Raw genomic sequence first — 16816 nt, 5'->3', positions numbered from 1 at the left:
GCCCAAGGTCACCCAGCAGCTGCAGGTGGAAAAGCGGGGAAGCGAACCCGGTTCCCCAGATTACGAGTCCACCGCTCTTAACCACTACACCACACTGGCTCTCACCATAGAAAACAAGGCAGTCTCTGGTGCAGCACGAAACTCACTAGCCTAGCGAAAGCAGGAGTGCCACATAGCCCAACAACAAACTGCAGTTTGTTAGGGATCCTGGCTTGTTAGGGAGCCAGGGGTTGCCACTCCCCACTCACAGACCCCTTCCTCATACTTATAAGGTTTGCCTTTCTCTCCCTTGAAAAGCACATAGAGCTGATGGAGGAAGTTGGAAGAGCGGCTCTCTTTCCCACTTCCTCTTTCTGCTCTACGTGCTTTCAAAAGTTCGGATTAATTCTACTGGACCAGGCTCTGGGAAAGCAAAGTGTGTTTCTGCACCCACATTCTCTCTTTCCATCTCTCAGAGGGAGGGAAGAGGTGGGGCCAGAGGGGGTGGGGCTCAAGGCACTTGCTCAAAAATCCAAGCCATGAGCCTAAAAAGACCAGCAACGACCCTCACTTCTGGGTTCAGACATTAATAGGAACTGGCGGCTTCCGGATTCGCTCATCCCAGGGAAAGTGCGATCAATTGGCATGCGAAATGAAACCACACTAGGTCACCAACCCCAGCTCATCACAACATGCAAACAAGGGAATCCTCTCTCTCGCGGGCACAAGTAAGAACTGGTGCCCAGTACAAATCCCTGCATCAAATATAAAAGAGGCTTTGAAAAGGAGGGGTGGGAGAAGCAAGTGTTACCCGATTCTCATCATAAATAATCTGGACGATGCTGCGGTGCTTCTGTTCCACAGGGGGAGGAGAGACGGGTCTCTCCGGCTCAGGGGGCTTTGCAGATTCTTCCTCGAGTTGTTGCTAGGAGACAAAAAAAGTGAGGGGGGGAGAGAGAGAATCAGCCATCTGTACCAAGGTCCTTGCTCTCACCGGGAATGAGTCACCAGAGAGGGAGGGAAAGCCAGCCTCTGAATCAACAGTTTGCTGCAAGGTGCAAATTTGTAAAGGTAGGAACTAGCACAAAGAGATTGCAGAGCCACCAGGCTGTGCCAGTCACAAGGCTGCAGAGTATTTTTGCTTTTGAACTTAAAAAAAAAAGAAACTTATAAATAATCATGCAGAGGGAGACTAAAAAGTCTACACCAGGAAAAAGTGGGTTTGGTAAACCAGGGGTGAAGCAAACAATCACCAGTACACCATGCTTTGATTTGCCTACTCCACTTGTCGCCAGTGTGGAACCTCCTGCTGTTGTTGGGACTCCAGCACCCATCCGTCCCTGACCACAGACCGGGGCACGCTGGCTGGGGTGATGGGAATTGGGGTCCAACGGCAGCAGGAAAGCCACAGAGATTCTCCACCCCCTGGTGTGGACAAGAATATGCTAGTGTTTCTCAAACTTGTGTCTCCAGCTGCTGATGGACTACAACTCCCATCATCCCTAGCTAGCAGAACCAGGGGGCAGGGATGATGGGAGTTGTGGTCCAACAACAGCTGGAGACACAAGTTTGGGAAACTCTCTTGCATTTCCTGTTAGAACAGGGAGAGGAACGCAGAAAGCTGCCTTATCCTGAATTAGACCACGGGTCCATCTAGCACAGTACTGTCAACGATGAAATTACTTCTTTTAAAACAATTTTTAGATAGAGTTCCATTTAAAGTTTGCTTTTTATCAGTATTTTTAAATCAAACTTTTATATTGCTTTTCTGCAAATGACCACCTGCAGTTTGCGACGGTTAAATGGCATATAAATATACAATTATGATTAAACTTCATTTAACTCTTGGGAAGACTCTCGAAGTGGCATCACAATGCATACAAAGCTTGTCTATTTCCGGGACCACCTCGCCTGGTCTGCCCCACAGAGGACGTAAAGGTCCATGAATAATCATAGTTTAGAGGTCCCAGGCCCTAAGGAAGTCAGATTATCCCCCACCAGGGCCAGGGCCTTCTCAGTGATGGTTCCGACCTGGTGGAATGCTCTGTCCCATGAGACCAGGGCCCTGCAGGATTTAACTTCCTTCCGCAGGGCCTGTAAGACAGAGCTATTCCACCTGGTTTTCAATTTGAACTTAGCCTGATCTTTTATTCCCCTTCCTTCCCTCCCCCTCCCCTTTTTATGAAGATTACCCGCTCTGGGATCCCACAGCTAATTCTCCCCTGGTCTCCTCGCTGGCCCAAATAGGACTAACTTAGCCAGCTAGCCCTGGTGATCATCTAATGCTTATTGGATGGATTTTCCCCCTAAATTGTTTTTTGAATTCTGTATTTATTGTTATTTACATTTTATACTGTATTTTATGCTGTTTTTTGTTGTATCAATTAAGTGTTTTAAATTTGTTGTTAGCCGCCCTGAGCCCGGTTTTCTGAACCGGGAAGGGTGGGGTATAAATTAAAAATTATTATTATTATTATTATTATTATTATTATTATTATTAACTAAGACAAATAAACAGACAGCCTTCTGCTAGCTCCAGGGTGGTTATCCTGCAGTCCCCTCCAGATGTTGCTAGACTACAACTCCCATCATCCCTGGGAGCTTGATGGGAAGTTTGGAGCCCAAGAACATCTGGAGGACCACAACAGCTAGAGGCTCACAGATGTGGGCGCAATCCCCACTCCCTGATCCGGCGACTCACTTGCTTCTTCTTCAGCTTCAGGATCTGCTGTTCCACTTTGGCGATCTCCCGGTCCACCCGGTCCATGCTCTGGATCAGCTCCTCCTTCGACAGCTTGGACGGAGACGCATTTTGGTCATCTCCGCAGGGCTGGCCTGAGAGCGGCGATGGCGGCCCGTCATGCTTGCCTCCAAAAGCTGACTCCTGGGAAGAAAAGAGAAATATATTTGTTTTGTTTTGTTAGATTTATATACCGCCCTTCATCCGAAGATCCTCAGATAAAAGATAAAAATACAGGATAAAAACAAACAGAAAAATAGTTACCATTTTTTAAAATAAACAAAATAACTCCCCGGCCTTCCACAAACACATTTGGAAGGCCGTAGAATATTAATCAAACAAAAGCCTGGTTAAAAAGGAAGGTTTTTGCCTGGTGCCTAAAGATATGTAATGAAGGCGCCAGGCAAAGGTCCCTGGGGAGAGCATTCCACAATCAGGGAGCCACTACCGAAAAGGCCCCGTTCTCGTATTGCCACCCTTCTCGCAGAGAAGGCAAACAAAGAAAGGCCTCAGATGATGATCACAGAGTCCAGGTCGGTTCGTACAGAGAGAGGCAGTCCCTGAAATATGGCAGTCCTGAGCCGTTTAAGGCTTTATGGGTTAAAACCAGCACTTTGAAATAGGCCCGGAAGCTAACTGGCAGTGAATGCAGTCGGGCCAGGATCAGTGTAATATGCGCAAACTGTCTTGCTTCAGAGAGCAACCTGGCTGCTGAATTCTGCACTAGCTGAAGGGCCCTAGCCCTGAGCCACAACCGCTGCCCTTCAGTGTCCCAAGTCTACCCAAGTTTGTGGCAGTGACTTAGCGAGAAAGGGCCATTGCTCAGGAGTAGAGCCCTGCCTCATGAGCAGAAAGCTCCACGTTCAATCCCTGGCAATCTCAGGTGGGCCTGAGAAAAGACTCCCCCCATGACAACCTGGAAAGCCGCAGCCAGTCAGTGCAGACAATACTGAGATACAGTGGTGCCTCGCAAGACGAAAAGAATCCGTTCCGCAAGTCTCTTCATCTTGCGTTTTTTTCGTCTTGCGAAGCAAGCCCATTAGCGGCTTAGCGGCTTAGCGCTATTAGCGGCTTAGCGGATCAGCTGATAAGCGGCTTAGCGGATCAGCTGATAAGCGGCTTAGCGGCTTAGAAAAAGGGGGGGGAGGGAAAAAACCCCGCAGGAACTCGCAAGACATTTTCGTCTTGCGAAGCAAGCCCATAGGAAATTCGTTTTGCGGAGCACCTCCAAAACGGAAAACCCTTTCGTCTAGCGGGTTTTCTGTCTTGCGAGACGTTCGTCTTGCGGGGCACCACTGTAAGTGGACCAATGGTCTGACTCGGTGTAACACAGCTTCCTATGTTCCTGTGAGACTCCTTTGGCAGAGGAGCTCTGAGCTTCCTAGAGCTGTCTCCCCTTGTCACTGGCTCTGGCGCCACCTACTGTTGGGCTCCCTGACTCCAGCCCTACCAGTCCAAAAGGACACCAGGCACCGCTGTACAGCTGATGCCTCAAACCGGGCAAAAAGGCAGGAGTTGGTGGCAGCATCTCCCCAGCCAGCGTTACCTTCTTCAAGTCTGATGAACGTAGCCCATCCTGCAGCTGGTGGGACAGCGGCAGAACCGTCGCGGCGCTGACCCGCTGGTAGTGGGAGTCGGAAACCTGGTCCAAGCGCGGCCTCTTCGAATCGAGCGCATCGTGATCAGCCTGCGACGAGCCGGGGTGGAACTGGGCCTCGTAGCCAGATCTTCTTTCCTGAGGCCTGAGAGGCAGAGGAAATAAGTGCAATGGCATACCCACCAGCTGTCCCAGGGAGTGTTCCAATTTACTTAGTAAACCACAGCCCCGCTTTTGCACATCTGGGGTGGGCGGGGGTGTTTTCACAGAATCGCAGCGTCGGAAGGGAAATTAAGAGGTCGCTGCGTCCAACCCCCTGCTCAATTTGGGGATTTGCAATGCTGGACACAGAGGCAACACCCCTGGCGAGGGGCTGCCCAGTCTCTGCTGAAATATCGCTGACGCTCCAAAACATGGCAGAGCCTTTAATCCGGCGCGCTTAAGCATCCTTCCGTCAGCAGTTCCAGAGGGGAGGTTCCAAAATAAAATCCCCTATTATGAACGCAAATGCCCCCGTGAACCCGGAGAGGCAGAACCGACAGCTCATGTTCTTACTTACCGCTCCTTTTATTAAGTTATATCATCATAATAATAAATTTTATTTATACCCTGCCCTCCCCGGCCATAGCCAGGCTCAGGGCAGCTAACACCAGTAAAGTTACAGTAAAAACCTAATAGGGGGGAAAAACCAATTTAAAATACAGGTTAAAATGCAATTTAAAATGCAGCCTCATTTTAAAAGTAGCCCATAGATGAAAACCATAAGGGGAGGGAAACATAAGGGTCAGACTGAGTCCAAACAAACAGCTCTGTCTTACAGGCCTTGCGGAAAGATGTCAAGTCCCGCAGGGCCCTAGTCTCTTGTGACAGAGCGTTCCACCAAGTCGGGGCCAGTACTGAAAAGGCCCCGGCCCTAGTTGAGACCAATCTAACCAATCTAAGATTTTTTTTTTTTACTTTGGAAAAAGGATTATGTGGAAACCTGCAACAGGACTGGTGCAGCAGATTGGAGCGGTTGAGTTGACGCATATAGGGAAAGGTGATATGATCAGGTAACAATAGGTCAGAGATCGAGGGCGCACTACCTGTCGGAGCCAGGGTGATATTCAGACAGCAAAGAGGGCCGCCTCCGAAGCTGTTGCTGCTGCTGCTGCAGGAGCTGGGTGGCCTGGCTGACTTCCAAGTGAGAAGCGCGGAAGTCAGGAACAGCAAACTCCTACAAGATTAAAAGTGGGGGGGGCAGGTTATTTTGTCAGTATTTTTTTAAAAGAAACAATGAACAGCTCCAACCGAGGAGAGAGAATAATAGAATTGTAGAGTGCCCGGGAGCAGTGCCTTCTAGGGCAGCCTACCCCAAGCTGGCACTGCCCAGATGTCATTTATTTTTATTTTATTTTGTATACTACCTTTTACTCCAAGGAGCTCCAGCTGGCATACGTAGCTCTCATAGCTGTCAACTTTCAGATTTGAAATTAAGGGATCAGCAGCCTCACCTGCCCCAGGGACAGTCTACGGGATATCTAACAATCCGGGATAGCAGCGGGAAGCAGCGGGAAACAGCGCTGGAATAAGGGAATTTCCCGCAAAAAAAGGGAAAGTTGACAGCTATGGTAGCTCTCCCCCGCCCTTCCCATTTTATCATCAAAACATCCCTGTGAGGTAGGTTGGGCTGAGAGTCAGTGATTGGCCCAAAGTCACGCTCAGTGAGCTTACTGGCTGAGTGGGAATTCGAACCCTGCTCTCTCTATCAGGTCACAGTCCAGCATTCTTAATTGTTACGCCCATCAGCCCCTGGCTGCAATGGCCAATGTTGGGGTGTCTGTGATGGAGCTTTGGTCACAACAGCATCCGGAACAGGCGCCAGGGAAGGTGCTGAACAAACTCCATTATCCCTGGCCGCTGGCTATCACAGTCTCTGGGGATGATGGGAGTTGTAGTCCAGCAACCTCTGGAGGGCCAAAAATTCCCATGCTTAGAATATCTAGACAGGAAGCGGGGCTCGTATCATCAGCTCCGCCAAAGTGACCTCCTGCCCCTGAACTGTTACTGTTCCAGCCACTCATTGTAAGAACTACAATTTTACTTTAAGAAGTTGCCTTTGCTTTCCCCCTCTTCTGCCCCCATTCCCGTTTTCTTTCTTTGCCAGGTCTTTTTAGATCATAAATCCTGAAGACAGGGACTGTCCGGTTTTATTTGATGGTATGTAAGCTGCTCTGGAAGCCTCTGGCCGGATCCTGCAGGGCTCCTCTAATGTACTTGCGACTCAGGGTTGGCACGCCAGCCACCTGCCTGGTCAAACATTGACAACTGACCAGCTATTAGGCTCTCAAGGCTGAAGAACCGAGCTGCCCCAACCGGGAAGAACCTTTCGTTTCTTTTGGAAGGAGGAGGAAGAGGAGGAGGAGGAAGGGACATACCTTGTTCCTCTTGTAACACAGCCACAGAAATTCACGTGAGCTGCTAAGAACTGGGCCTGCCACAACCCACGCCTCTCGCTCCCTGGTCCGAGGGTTGGCACAGTGGTCAACTGGCTGCTCAAATATTGACAGTTACTTGAGGATGCAGCGGCGTAGCGTGGGTTGTCAGCACCCGGGGCAAGGCAAGTAATTTGCACCCGGGTTAGGGAAGTACTTGCAAGGCAAGTAATTTGCACCCCCTAACCCGGGGCAAGGCAAGAAATTTGCGCCCCTAACCCCTAACCTGCCACCGCTGCCAGCTTCTTCTTGCTGCTGCCTGGGCTGAGGTATTTACGGTAAGGTAGCCGCGGCGGGGGGTCCGTGTCAGGTGATCTGAGGCGAGTTGCCGCTGGCACTGCCGCCCAAATGACGCCACTTGCCCGGAGGAGGAGGGGGGCAGAAAGGCGAGGAAAATGCAACATGGCCCAGCAGCTGCAGCAGCAGCGGCAGCGGCGGGGCTGTGAGGAGGGGCTGCCTGGCACGCCCTCTGCGGCCCTGACGCGCGGGGACCGCGGCGAGCGCTGAGAGCCGCTGCCTGCCGGACGCCTTCAGCCCGGACGTGCGCACAGCTTGTCGGTTCCGCGAGACATGGGGCTCTGCTACAGCCTGCGCCCGAGGCTCTTCGGCGACTCCGGAGGCAGCGAGCGTGCCCCCCCCAGATGTTGCGCCCGGTGCGGCCGGCCCCCCCTGCACCCCCCACGCTACGCCACTGTGAGGATGGTTTTTCGAAGGAGCCACGAGGCTGGCAATAATTAAGGAACTGGCCTCCTTAGCAGAACCGCTTTCAAGAAAGCTGAAGCGTTGGCGGGTCGTTGCTTTTCAAATGACCAGTGTTTCCTTTGCTTCGATTTGTTCATTTTATCCATTTACTTTTTCTCACACATATATATACATATACCATACTTTCCCATGTATAAGACAAGGTTTTTTTTACTCTAAAATAAGGTTAAAAATCGGGGGTCGTCTTATACACGGATAGTGCGGGGGGGATGGGCTACTGGTTGCAGCCGCGAGCATGTTATACACGGAAAAATATGGTACACACACACACACATATAATTAAATTTTCTGTTTTACAATTTGAAACACTCATTTAAACATCCTTAAAATATCAATGACTTCCCTTCCTCTCTTTCCATGGTTCATTTTGCATATGATAAATCCCTGCATATTTTACAGAAACTAAACCATTCAGTATTCCATTCTTACATCCATCAAAACTTACATACACTGTTGAATTGATCTTAATGCTGCCAACGTTTTCAAGTGTACACAATTTCCCCCCGTGTATTCAATAAACGTTTATCCATTTACTTTGTAGACTGTCTGCTCCTCCAGCCTCTCCTGAGCTGTCATCATCATCATAACTACTCTTGTCATACATCTTCCTGAGCTCAGGGACGGGAAACCATTGGCCTAAATTATTCTAATGAAGGTAACAATAAATACTACTGGCTGTAGCTTTGCATACAGACGTTCCCAGGTTTGATCCCCAATGGCACCTTCGGGGGGGCTGTAAATGTCCCCCTAGACCAGGGGTCAGCAAACTTTTCCAGCAGGGGGCCGGTCCACTGTCCCTCAGACCTTATGGGGAGCCGGACTATATTTTGAAAAAATAAATAAATGAACGAATTCCTATGCCCCACAAATAACCCAGAGATGCATTTTAAATAAAAGGGCACCTTCTACTCATGTAAAAACACGCTGATTCATGGACCGTCCGCGGGCCGAATTGAGAAGGCGATTGGGCCAGATCCATTTCTCAACCTGTGGATTCCCAGATGTTGCTGAACTACAACTCCCATCACCCCTAGCTAGCAGGGCCAGAGCTCAGGGATGATGGGAGTTGTAGTCCAACAATTATCTGGGGACCCACAGGTTGAGAACCGCTGCCCTAGAGAGCTGCTGCCGGCCAGTGTTGACAACACTGAGCCAAATGGAACAGTGGTCTGACTCAGGGTAAGGCAGCTTCCTGTGTTCCTGAATAAGAACATAAGGAGAGGCTGCTGGATCAGGCCCATGGTAGGACCCATAAGTAGGACCCAAGCACAAGAGCTCTCTCGCCTTCTGTGGTTTCCAGCAACCAAGAAGCATTGCTGCCTTCAACAGTGGAGGAAGAGCATGGCCATTGTGGCTAGCAGCCATGGAGAGCCCTCCAGCGCCACCGCCTGGGGAGCGCGCCCTCCCCCCATACCTGCTGGTGTCGGCCGCCGGGGAATGTGTACTGGACCGAATGCGTCTGGTAGCGCCCTTGTTCTGCGCTGAACGCTCCTTGGCTAGGAGGGTAGCCCGAGCTTGACATTCTGGGAGGAGGGCTCCTCGCCGCGATGCGAGATCAAGGCCGGCGAGCAATCGTGTTTCCTGGAAAGAGTCTGTTAAAAAAGAAGGGGGGGGAGAGAAAGAAATGGTAAGAAGGGGATAGAATGATGTTAGAATGATGCCGCATAGGGAAATGTTCCCTGATACCAAGATGAAGGATTCTATGGAATGCAGATAGAGAGATTTGATAAGAATAATGATCTGTTGTGACCTTGACGGAAGCATACAATAGATGAGCCTTCTTGTGTTTTGGTTCATCTTCCTCTTTTTTCCCCTCCCCCCTCCTTCCTTCCTTCCTTCCTTTCTTTCTCTCTCTTTCTCTCCCCCCCCCTTTCTTTTCTTTTCCTTTTTCCTTTCCCACAATGGCTTACATTCTATGCCATGTACTTTGATATTTTTTGTAGTTTTTTCATTGTTGTTATTATTAAGGAATTTTCTTTCGCAATTTTGGTTGTCTATATTTATCTGTATTTGTTTAAAGCGAAATAAAAGTATTAAAAAAAGAAGAAGAAGAAATGTTAAGAAGCTGCTGAAACTCCACGCCATCACCCGTCACCATCGCAGTTCACTTCGGCGCAGCTGTGAGCGACGGTAAAAATATGCCAGCAGGTTGGCATGGTTGCCAAAGGTGGCGTACGTCAAATATTAGAGCAGAGGGGAAAGTGGGTGTCAGGCTCATCCGACCTGCTTTGGGACTGACTGACTTACTTACTTACTTATCATTAATTTGTTAACAGCAGAAAAAGTGCAAACATAAAAAACACACAAAAGAAACAGAGCATCAAAAATTTAAACTGTAAAGCATCACGGCCAGCAAGGAGAAAAGTAGAAATTTGCAGAGCAGCTCCAAAGGGATAGTAAAATATTAACTCATGCAAAGATTCCCTTTGCAAATAGTAAAGATTTATTTTTTTAAAAAAAGTATTCGCCAACCAGTTCCATTTTTATTGTGAACTAAGATTCTATACATTTGCATATACTGGTGGCACTGAGTAACCATGTGCCTTGATATTTGTAAAATAAATTTGGGATTTTAACATTATTCTTATACAATTATTCTTATACAAGCTCAAAGCAGAGCTACACGCAACACACAAACAAACTTACACACTCACACTTCAACAGTTCAGCATTCCAACCAGAGAACATTCATTTTCTGTGCCATAACCGAACTGAGCTCATGGTTGCTTTTGCAATTAAAGTCTGCTACTTGTCTAGTTAGGTAAAGGTAAAGGGGCCCCTCTGATCATTCAGTCCAGTCGTGACCGACTCTGGGGTTGAGGCGCTCATCTTGCTTTATTGGCCGAGGGAGCCGGCGTACAGCTTCCGGGTCATGTGGCCAGCATGACTAAGCCACTTCTGGCGAACCAGAGCAGCGCACGACAACGCTGTTTACCTTCCCGCCAGAGGGGTACCTATTTATCTACTTGCACTTTGACGTGCTTTTGAACTGCTAGGTTGGCAGGAGCAGGGACCGAGCAATGGGAGCTCACCCCGTCGCGGGGATTCGAACCGCCGACCTTCTGATCGGCAAGTCCTAGGCTCTGTGGTTTAACCCACAGCGCCACCCGCATCCACTTGTCTAGTTATTTGTATTTTATTTATTATTTCAATAATCAACTTTCAATAATCACTTTCCACCATCTGGGTCTCAAAGCAGCTTACAACACTAAAAAAATACAGCATGCAAAACTGAAGATATAAGTTAAACCTCAGAAATTTGAAACTGGGAACATTTCAACACGGCCTCCTCACCCATCCGACCTGCTCACCCAGGATAGCCATGGTCAGTCAGTACTGAGCTAGGTGGATCAGTGAGCCGCTTGGCGTATAATACAGCTCCCTAGGTTCCCCCATATATAATCACTCCCAGGAGCTACACTGAGTGTTCGAAGATTTGGGATGGAGAAAAGAAAGGGCTTCTTTTCGTGCAGCACGTGGTTAAACTGTGGAACTCCATGCCACTGGAGCACCAACATGGATGGTTTCAAAAGGCGACTAGACAAATCCAGAGGGGAAAAGGCTCTTGATGGCTCACAGCCACATAGGCTACACTCTGCTTCCACGGACAGAGAATAATAATAATAAATAAATAAATTTTATTTATACCCCGCCCTCCCCAGCAAAGACCGATAACAACCAATAATAAAAACAAGTTGATTGAAATACAACTTAAAATACAAGATTAAAATACAACATTGTACAAGATTAAAATACTGTTGTACAACATTAATACAAGATTAAAATACAACATTGAAACATTAAAATGCAGCCTCATCACAGGAGGAGAAAGGAAAAAAGAGAAAGAGGGGGAGGGAGTCAAATTGATTATAAGCCAAAGGCCAGGCGGAACAACTCTGTCTTACAGGCCCTGCAGAAAGAAATCAGATCCCGAGCAGCGCACGGAAATGCCGTTTACCTTCCTGCCGGAGTGGTACCTATTTATCTTCTTGCACTTTGACATGCTTTTGAACTGCTAGGTTGGCAGGAGCAGGGACCAAGCCACGGGAGCTCACCCCGTCGCAGGGATTCGAACCGCCGACCTTCTGATCAGCAAGCCCTAGGCTCTGTGGTTTAACCCACAGCACCACCCGTGTCCCTCCGTCTTGATCTACAGGGCGGCAATTTCAAAAGTCTTTATAAGGCCTTGTGCGCCATTGTTCTGGGTTCCTCCTCCTCTCCTGCGTGTGAGGGGAGCACCCTGTTGCAACAGATCAATAAAGATCAGGCTTACTAGCTTCTTTGCTTCTCAATATTCTCTGGTTGGCCTCTGTTATTTTCTCCTACCAATAGGGAACCTACGAAAGGACTCTATATGGGCTCTTGGATACCCCATAAGGGAAAAGGGCAATTTTTGTTTGCAACACCGCCCATCCCTAGGAAAGGGTTTGCAAAGCACCATTCTGCAATGCAGCTGCAGCCCTGCAGCCACACACCTCCATCTCTGCCCCAAGCCTGCCACCAGCGGCGTCTGTGCAGGAGGCCGGCCACCCACATTACTGAGTCATAACGCCGGATGACTCATACAAGCTAAATCATGCTTTCCTAACCTGACCTCCCAATCCCTCTCTCTCTCATACACAAACACACACACACCCCTTACATTTAAAGCACATAGCTTCCCCCGGAGAATCCTGGGAGATGCAGTTGACTCCTCAAAGGAATGCAATTCCCAGCACTCTTAATAAACTACAGTTCCCAGGATACTTTGGGGGGTAGTCAGGCTGTAGTGAAGTTGGGAAATCTTTGTACGTTGAAACTTTGGTTCATACAGGAGTGAAGCATTGTGGGAGAGTTAAAACTGTGGCATCCTGGGGAATGTGTATCTGGTTTCTTTAATTGTAAAACTCTGTCTTTCGAGGTGTGAATCAAATTGCCTCCTCTCTGGGCAGGAAGAAGTTGTTACCTGATTTGTAAATTCAGGCAGCTGGGAGTCACTTAAAGCGCCCAGTAGAGTCTGGGAATGAAGGGGGAGTCTTTGATCCTCAAGGTCTCTGAGACTAAACAGAGTTCAGCTGTCCTAAGCCTCCTGATAATCAAGAGTTATTGTCTCTGCATACAGCCATTGGCAAATTGGTAGTTAATCTAAAGACCTGATTGGTCCCTAAACCCTTTCTCCAGGAATAAAGGTTTGGGGGAATTGAGATGCAAATTGCAGACCATCTTGCTATGCAAATCCTCGAAGCTAACCAGTGCCTGGCCACCTACTGGTTATACCCGTTGGATTTCTGTCTGTGTCACGGTACAGTGACACAGAGTTGGACAACCCGGTAAATATCGAAAGGGGATTTTCCTCCTTGGACTCTTTTCAAACGTTGGCCCAGTAAAGGAGGTGGCGGCAGCTTTCTACTGTTTGGGCTTGTGCGTCAAAGCCCCTCGCGTCCTATCCCTCTCCCTGTAAGGTCCTGCCGGAGTTTGGAGGACTGGTAAGGGGGGCCAATAGTGGCCCACGAACCACAACACAGGTGCTTTCAATGTGCTCTGTGTCTATGCAGCCAGGCACACGACCGAGCAGGTAGATCTTCGTGAAGCCTTATGCAGAAATACCCCTCTTGCCCGGCAAGTGGATCAGGACCTGGACAAACCTCTGGATTTTTGCACCTCCTTCTAAATGGTGCTACCCAGTGCTCGGGCTCAGAAGGTACATTCTGGGCATGTATTTTGAGAGACCACACACATTTATAAAGAGGTTTCAGGAAGGATGCACTCGAGGACCATCGGAAAAGTTTAGAAGAAATTGTCCAGACACAAAATGCTACTGGGAAGGGGTGCAAAGGTGTACCTAGAGTGGGAAAGCTGCCCCCTCCAGCTTGCTTAAGCAGGTAAGCAGAAGAGCTTATTTAGCGCATTTATAGCCCACTTTTTTCTCCAAGGAGTCCATGATTCACACACCTTTCCCCGGCTCAGTTAATCTTGACGACAACCCTGTGAGGCAGGTAAAGAGGCTGCGACTGACTCCAAGGTCACCCTGTGAGCTTCCTGACTGAGTGGGGATTTGAACCCTGATCTCTCCAACACTCTGAACCACTGAATCACACTGGCTTCCTACAGTTCTTCTGCTGTGGGGCAGCTCTATAAATTAAGTTGGTCAATAAATATGGGGAAAGCAAAATGTCCCTTAGAGAAGGCTATAGAAATCATAGAAATGAATAACAATTACAGTGGTACCTCGGGTTAAGTACTTAATTCGTTCCGGAGGTCCGTACTTAACCGGAAACTGTTCTTAACCTGAAGCACCACTTTAGCTAATAGGGCCTCCTGCTGCTGCCACGCCGCCAGAGCCCGATTTCTGTTCTTATCATGAAGCAAAGTTCTTAACCTGAAGCACTATTTCTGGCTTAGTAGAGTGTGTAACCTGAAGCATATGTAACCCGAGGTACCACTGTAATAATAATAATGGAAAAGATGGCTCCTATACATTTCACTGTGGTGATCGTAACTTAGTTTTTAGGTGCCATTTTGGCAATTAGCTTACATGTCTGTGTTTCTAACACTGCCTTCGGGAGCCTCAAGACTTTTCTATTATATGCTGGCTCCTGCCTGTCCTGCCCCCATCCCTCCAACCTCAAACTTGTGTGGCCGTATAGATTTCAGGCTAACGTGGCACGTGTTTGAGGCTTCCACAACCACTGCGCTGCTCTGCAGACAGTCGACATAGGCAAGAAAGCGGGGAGGTGTTCTGTGTGATTACAGAAGCAGCACTTCAAGACTCATCTCAGGTCACAGAATCATAGAACTGAAGTGGAAGGGACCCTGAGGATCATCTATTCCAAACCCTGCAATGCAGGAATATGCAGCTGTCCCATACAGGGATCAAACTTGCAAAAAAACCAAAACCCAAGCCATTTTTATTTATACTTTTCCTTTTACAACAAGCACAAAACATAAATTAAAATTATTACACATCGTATTTTGACTCTCCCCGCCTTTCTGTGATTTCTAACACATGTACTGCTTTTTTTACTGCATTTCCAAATTATCCCTAACTATTATTTATCCCAAATAATCAGTCTAAGTTTTCTGTCAATGTGCATTTTTTACTTTAATCCTACTAAAGTCTTAATTTGTTTACAATAGTGAATTGTTTCCATTCTACATTAAAGGGTTTATCACCTTCCAGTAAGTTTAGCCATTTCTGAGTACTCTAATAACTACTGCTGCCGTTCTTCTTTCGTTGAGACGTTTTCTTCTTTCCTTCCTTGGGCAAAAATCACTCGAGCAAGTGAAGCAAGTTACTTCTCCTTATGGATTCAAATATATGCTTCAAAGTATAGAGGTGACATCTGGGCAGTTGACCAGGCTCCTCCACAGCCTATGACCCTAACAACTTGCTCTTTAAAAAACAACAACAATTAAGATGGCCACCGCACTGTGTTTTGTTTTTTAAACGACTGTGGCAAGCCACACACCCTCCCCAAACCCGTCTAGCCTCCAGTAATTAGTGTTAATGAGGGTAAATCCCCATTGTGCAGGAAACCAATTGCTTCCGAGATGGAACAGTCGAGAACGCTGCGTGTGTTTCTGCCAAGTCAGCACAGAAAGAAAGTCCCAGGGACCTGGTGACCGAAGGGTGAAGTTTGTTTGTTTGTTTGTTTGTGTGTTTGTTTGGATGGCACCTAGAACACAGCTCCCTCCCCCCCCCCCCAAAAAAGCCGTAGCTTCTCAGAGATCAGAGAAGATCTTCCTGCAGGAATCCCAAATGATGCTCTATGCCCTAGATCTGATACCCCGACGCAGGACTCATGTATTCTGGGACAGGAAACCAGTGCTCTGACTTCTCTCCCCTGAGGTTTCACAGTTTCCTCTTCTCTCCCTCCCCTCCCCTCCCCGCTACAGCGAGCTTTGCCCGGGATAAGGACGGTCTCGTCCACCAAGCCCCGAAAAGAATCCGTTCCGCAGCAGAGACAGAATGCCACACCCCGTTGACCTGATAATCCCATATATGTCAAAAATAGCACCGCTTACGCTGGAGACAGAGGGAGCCACGATCGAAGCAAAGGGACCCCCCTCCCGCTAAAAAAACAATAATCCTCCACTACCGTTAACAGCTGTTGGGAACTGTCTCGCCCACCCTCGCTCAGATGCACCAGGAACGCAGCTCTCAAGCTCTGTTGGGCCGCGCAGCTGGTCTAAAAAGGTCACGTCATTCCAGTGGAGACCCCAACTGCAAGCCCCCTTGAGCAGGGGGCTCAGGGGCGTAATTCTCAACTACAGTTGGAAAGCATGGCCTGCACTAGGTTTTCTTGCAGATAAAGGCCGGCCAGGGGTGTATCCTTGGCAAAGCCGCCTTAAGCCATCTGCTGGAAAAGTACAGGGTGTGCTATAGCCAGGTTCGCACATAGTACCTAGCCACAGTTTACCAAACGATGGCTTATTCAACCGTGGTTTGTTTGAGCACCCAATCCCAGCTCAGAGACGTGCATTTGGCAAGGCTGCCTTAAGCGATCTGCAGGAACCCAGAAAGCAACAAGGTCTATGGCCTCTTTCGCACGCAAACCACAGTTTACCAAGCTATGGTTTATTAAACCACAGTCTGCCTAATCATCCAAACCCTGCCCAGCAGCTTAGCAATGGTGCGTTCGCTGCCAAAGAACCACAATCTGAAGCCATGGATTGCTGTGGACTTACAACCCTCGGCTGGTTTCAACTATGGTGTGGCGCTTGCAAGAGCTCAGTGCTCTTCCTTAACCTTGGACAGCCAGTGTGGTGCAGTCAGACTCAAACCTGGGAGATCAGGGTTCAAATCCCCCTAGCCACAAAGCTCACTGAGTGAACCTGGTCCAGTCACTCACTCTCAGCCTAACCTACCTCCCAGGAGGATAAAATATGGAGGAGAAGACCAATGTACACCACCTCGAGGAAAAGTGGGATATAAATGTAATCAATAGATAAATAAAGCATGGTTTGTTTCTGCATCCCAGACATTCACCACGCTACGAAGGCAATTTTATCTTGTGAACTGCCCTGAGATCTATGGGTATAGGGCAGTATATAATTTCAATTACACTGGTACATCGGGTTACATATGCTTCAGGTTACATACGCTTCAGGTTACAGACTCCGCTAACCCAGAAATAGTACCTTGGGTTAAGAACTTTGCTTCAGGATGAGAACAGAAATCATGCTCTGGCGGCGCGGCAGCAGCAGCAGTGGGAGGCCCCATTAGCTAAAGTGGTGCTTCAGGTTAAGACCAGTTTCAGGTTAAGAACAGACCTCCAGAACGAA

At 48.3% G+C, this 16816-nt stretch overlaps 1 protein-coding gene across 5 annotated transcripts in view; it reads right to left on the bottom strand.

The window, feature by feature from the left end:
• Positions 1-16816, bottom strand: part of NCOR1 (nuclear receptor corepressor 1) — a 110863-nt gene that overhangs the window by 81713 nt on the left and 12334 nt on the right. For all 5 annotated transcript variants that reach the window (XM_081844031.1, XM_081844029.1, XM_081844033.1 and 2 more), the window contains exons 2-6: positions 8967-9144; positions 5402-5532; positions 4266-4461; positions 2681-2863; positions 791-904 (exon numbers count right to left, since the gene is read on the bottom strand). In XM_081844031.1, the coding sequence (XP_081700157.1) occupies positions 791-904; positions 2681-2863; positions 4266-4461; positions 5402-5532; positions 8967-9074 (732 nt within the window). In that variant the 5' untranslated portion in view covers positions 9075-9144. The remainder of the gene's footprint in view (positions 1-790; positions 905-2680; positions 2864-4265; positions 4462-5401; positions 5533-8966; positions 9145-16816) is intronic.

The sequence above is a fragment of the Podarcis erhardii genome (assembly GCF_964252035.2).
Source record: "Podarcis erhardii genome assembly, chromosome: 16".
NCBI lineage: Eukaryota > Metazoa > Chordata > Lepidosauria > Squamata > Lacertidae > Podarcis > Podarcis erhardii.
Note: the sequence above shows the minus strand (reverse complement) of the source record. Positions and strands in the feature narration are given on the sequence as shown.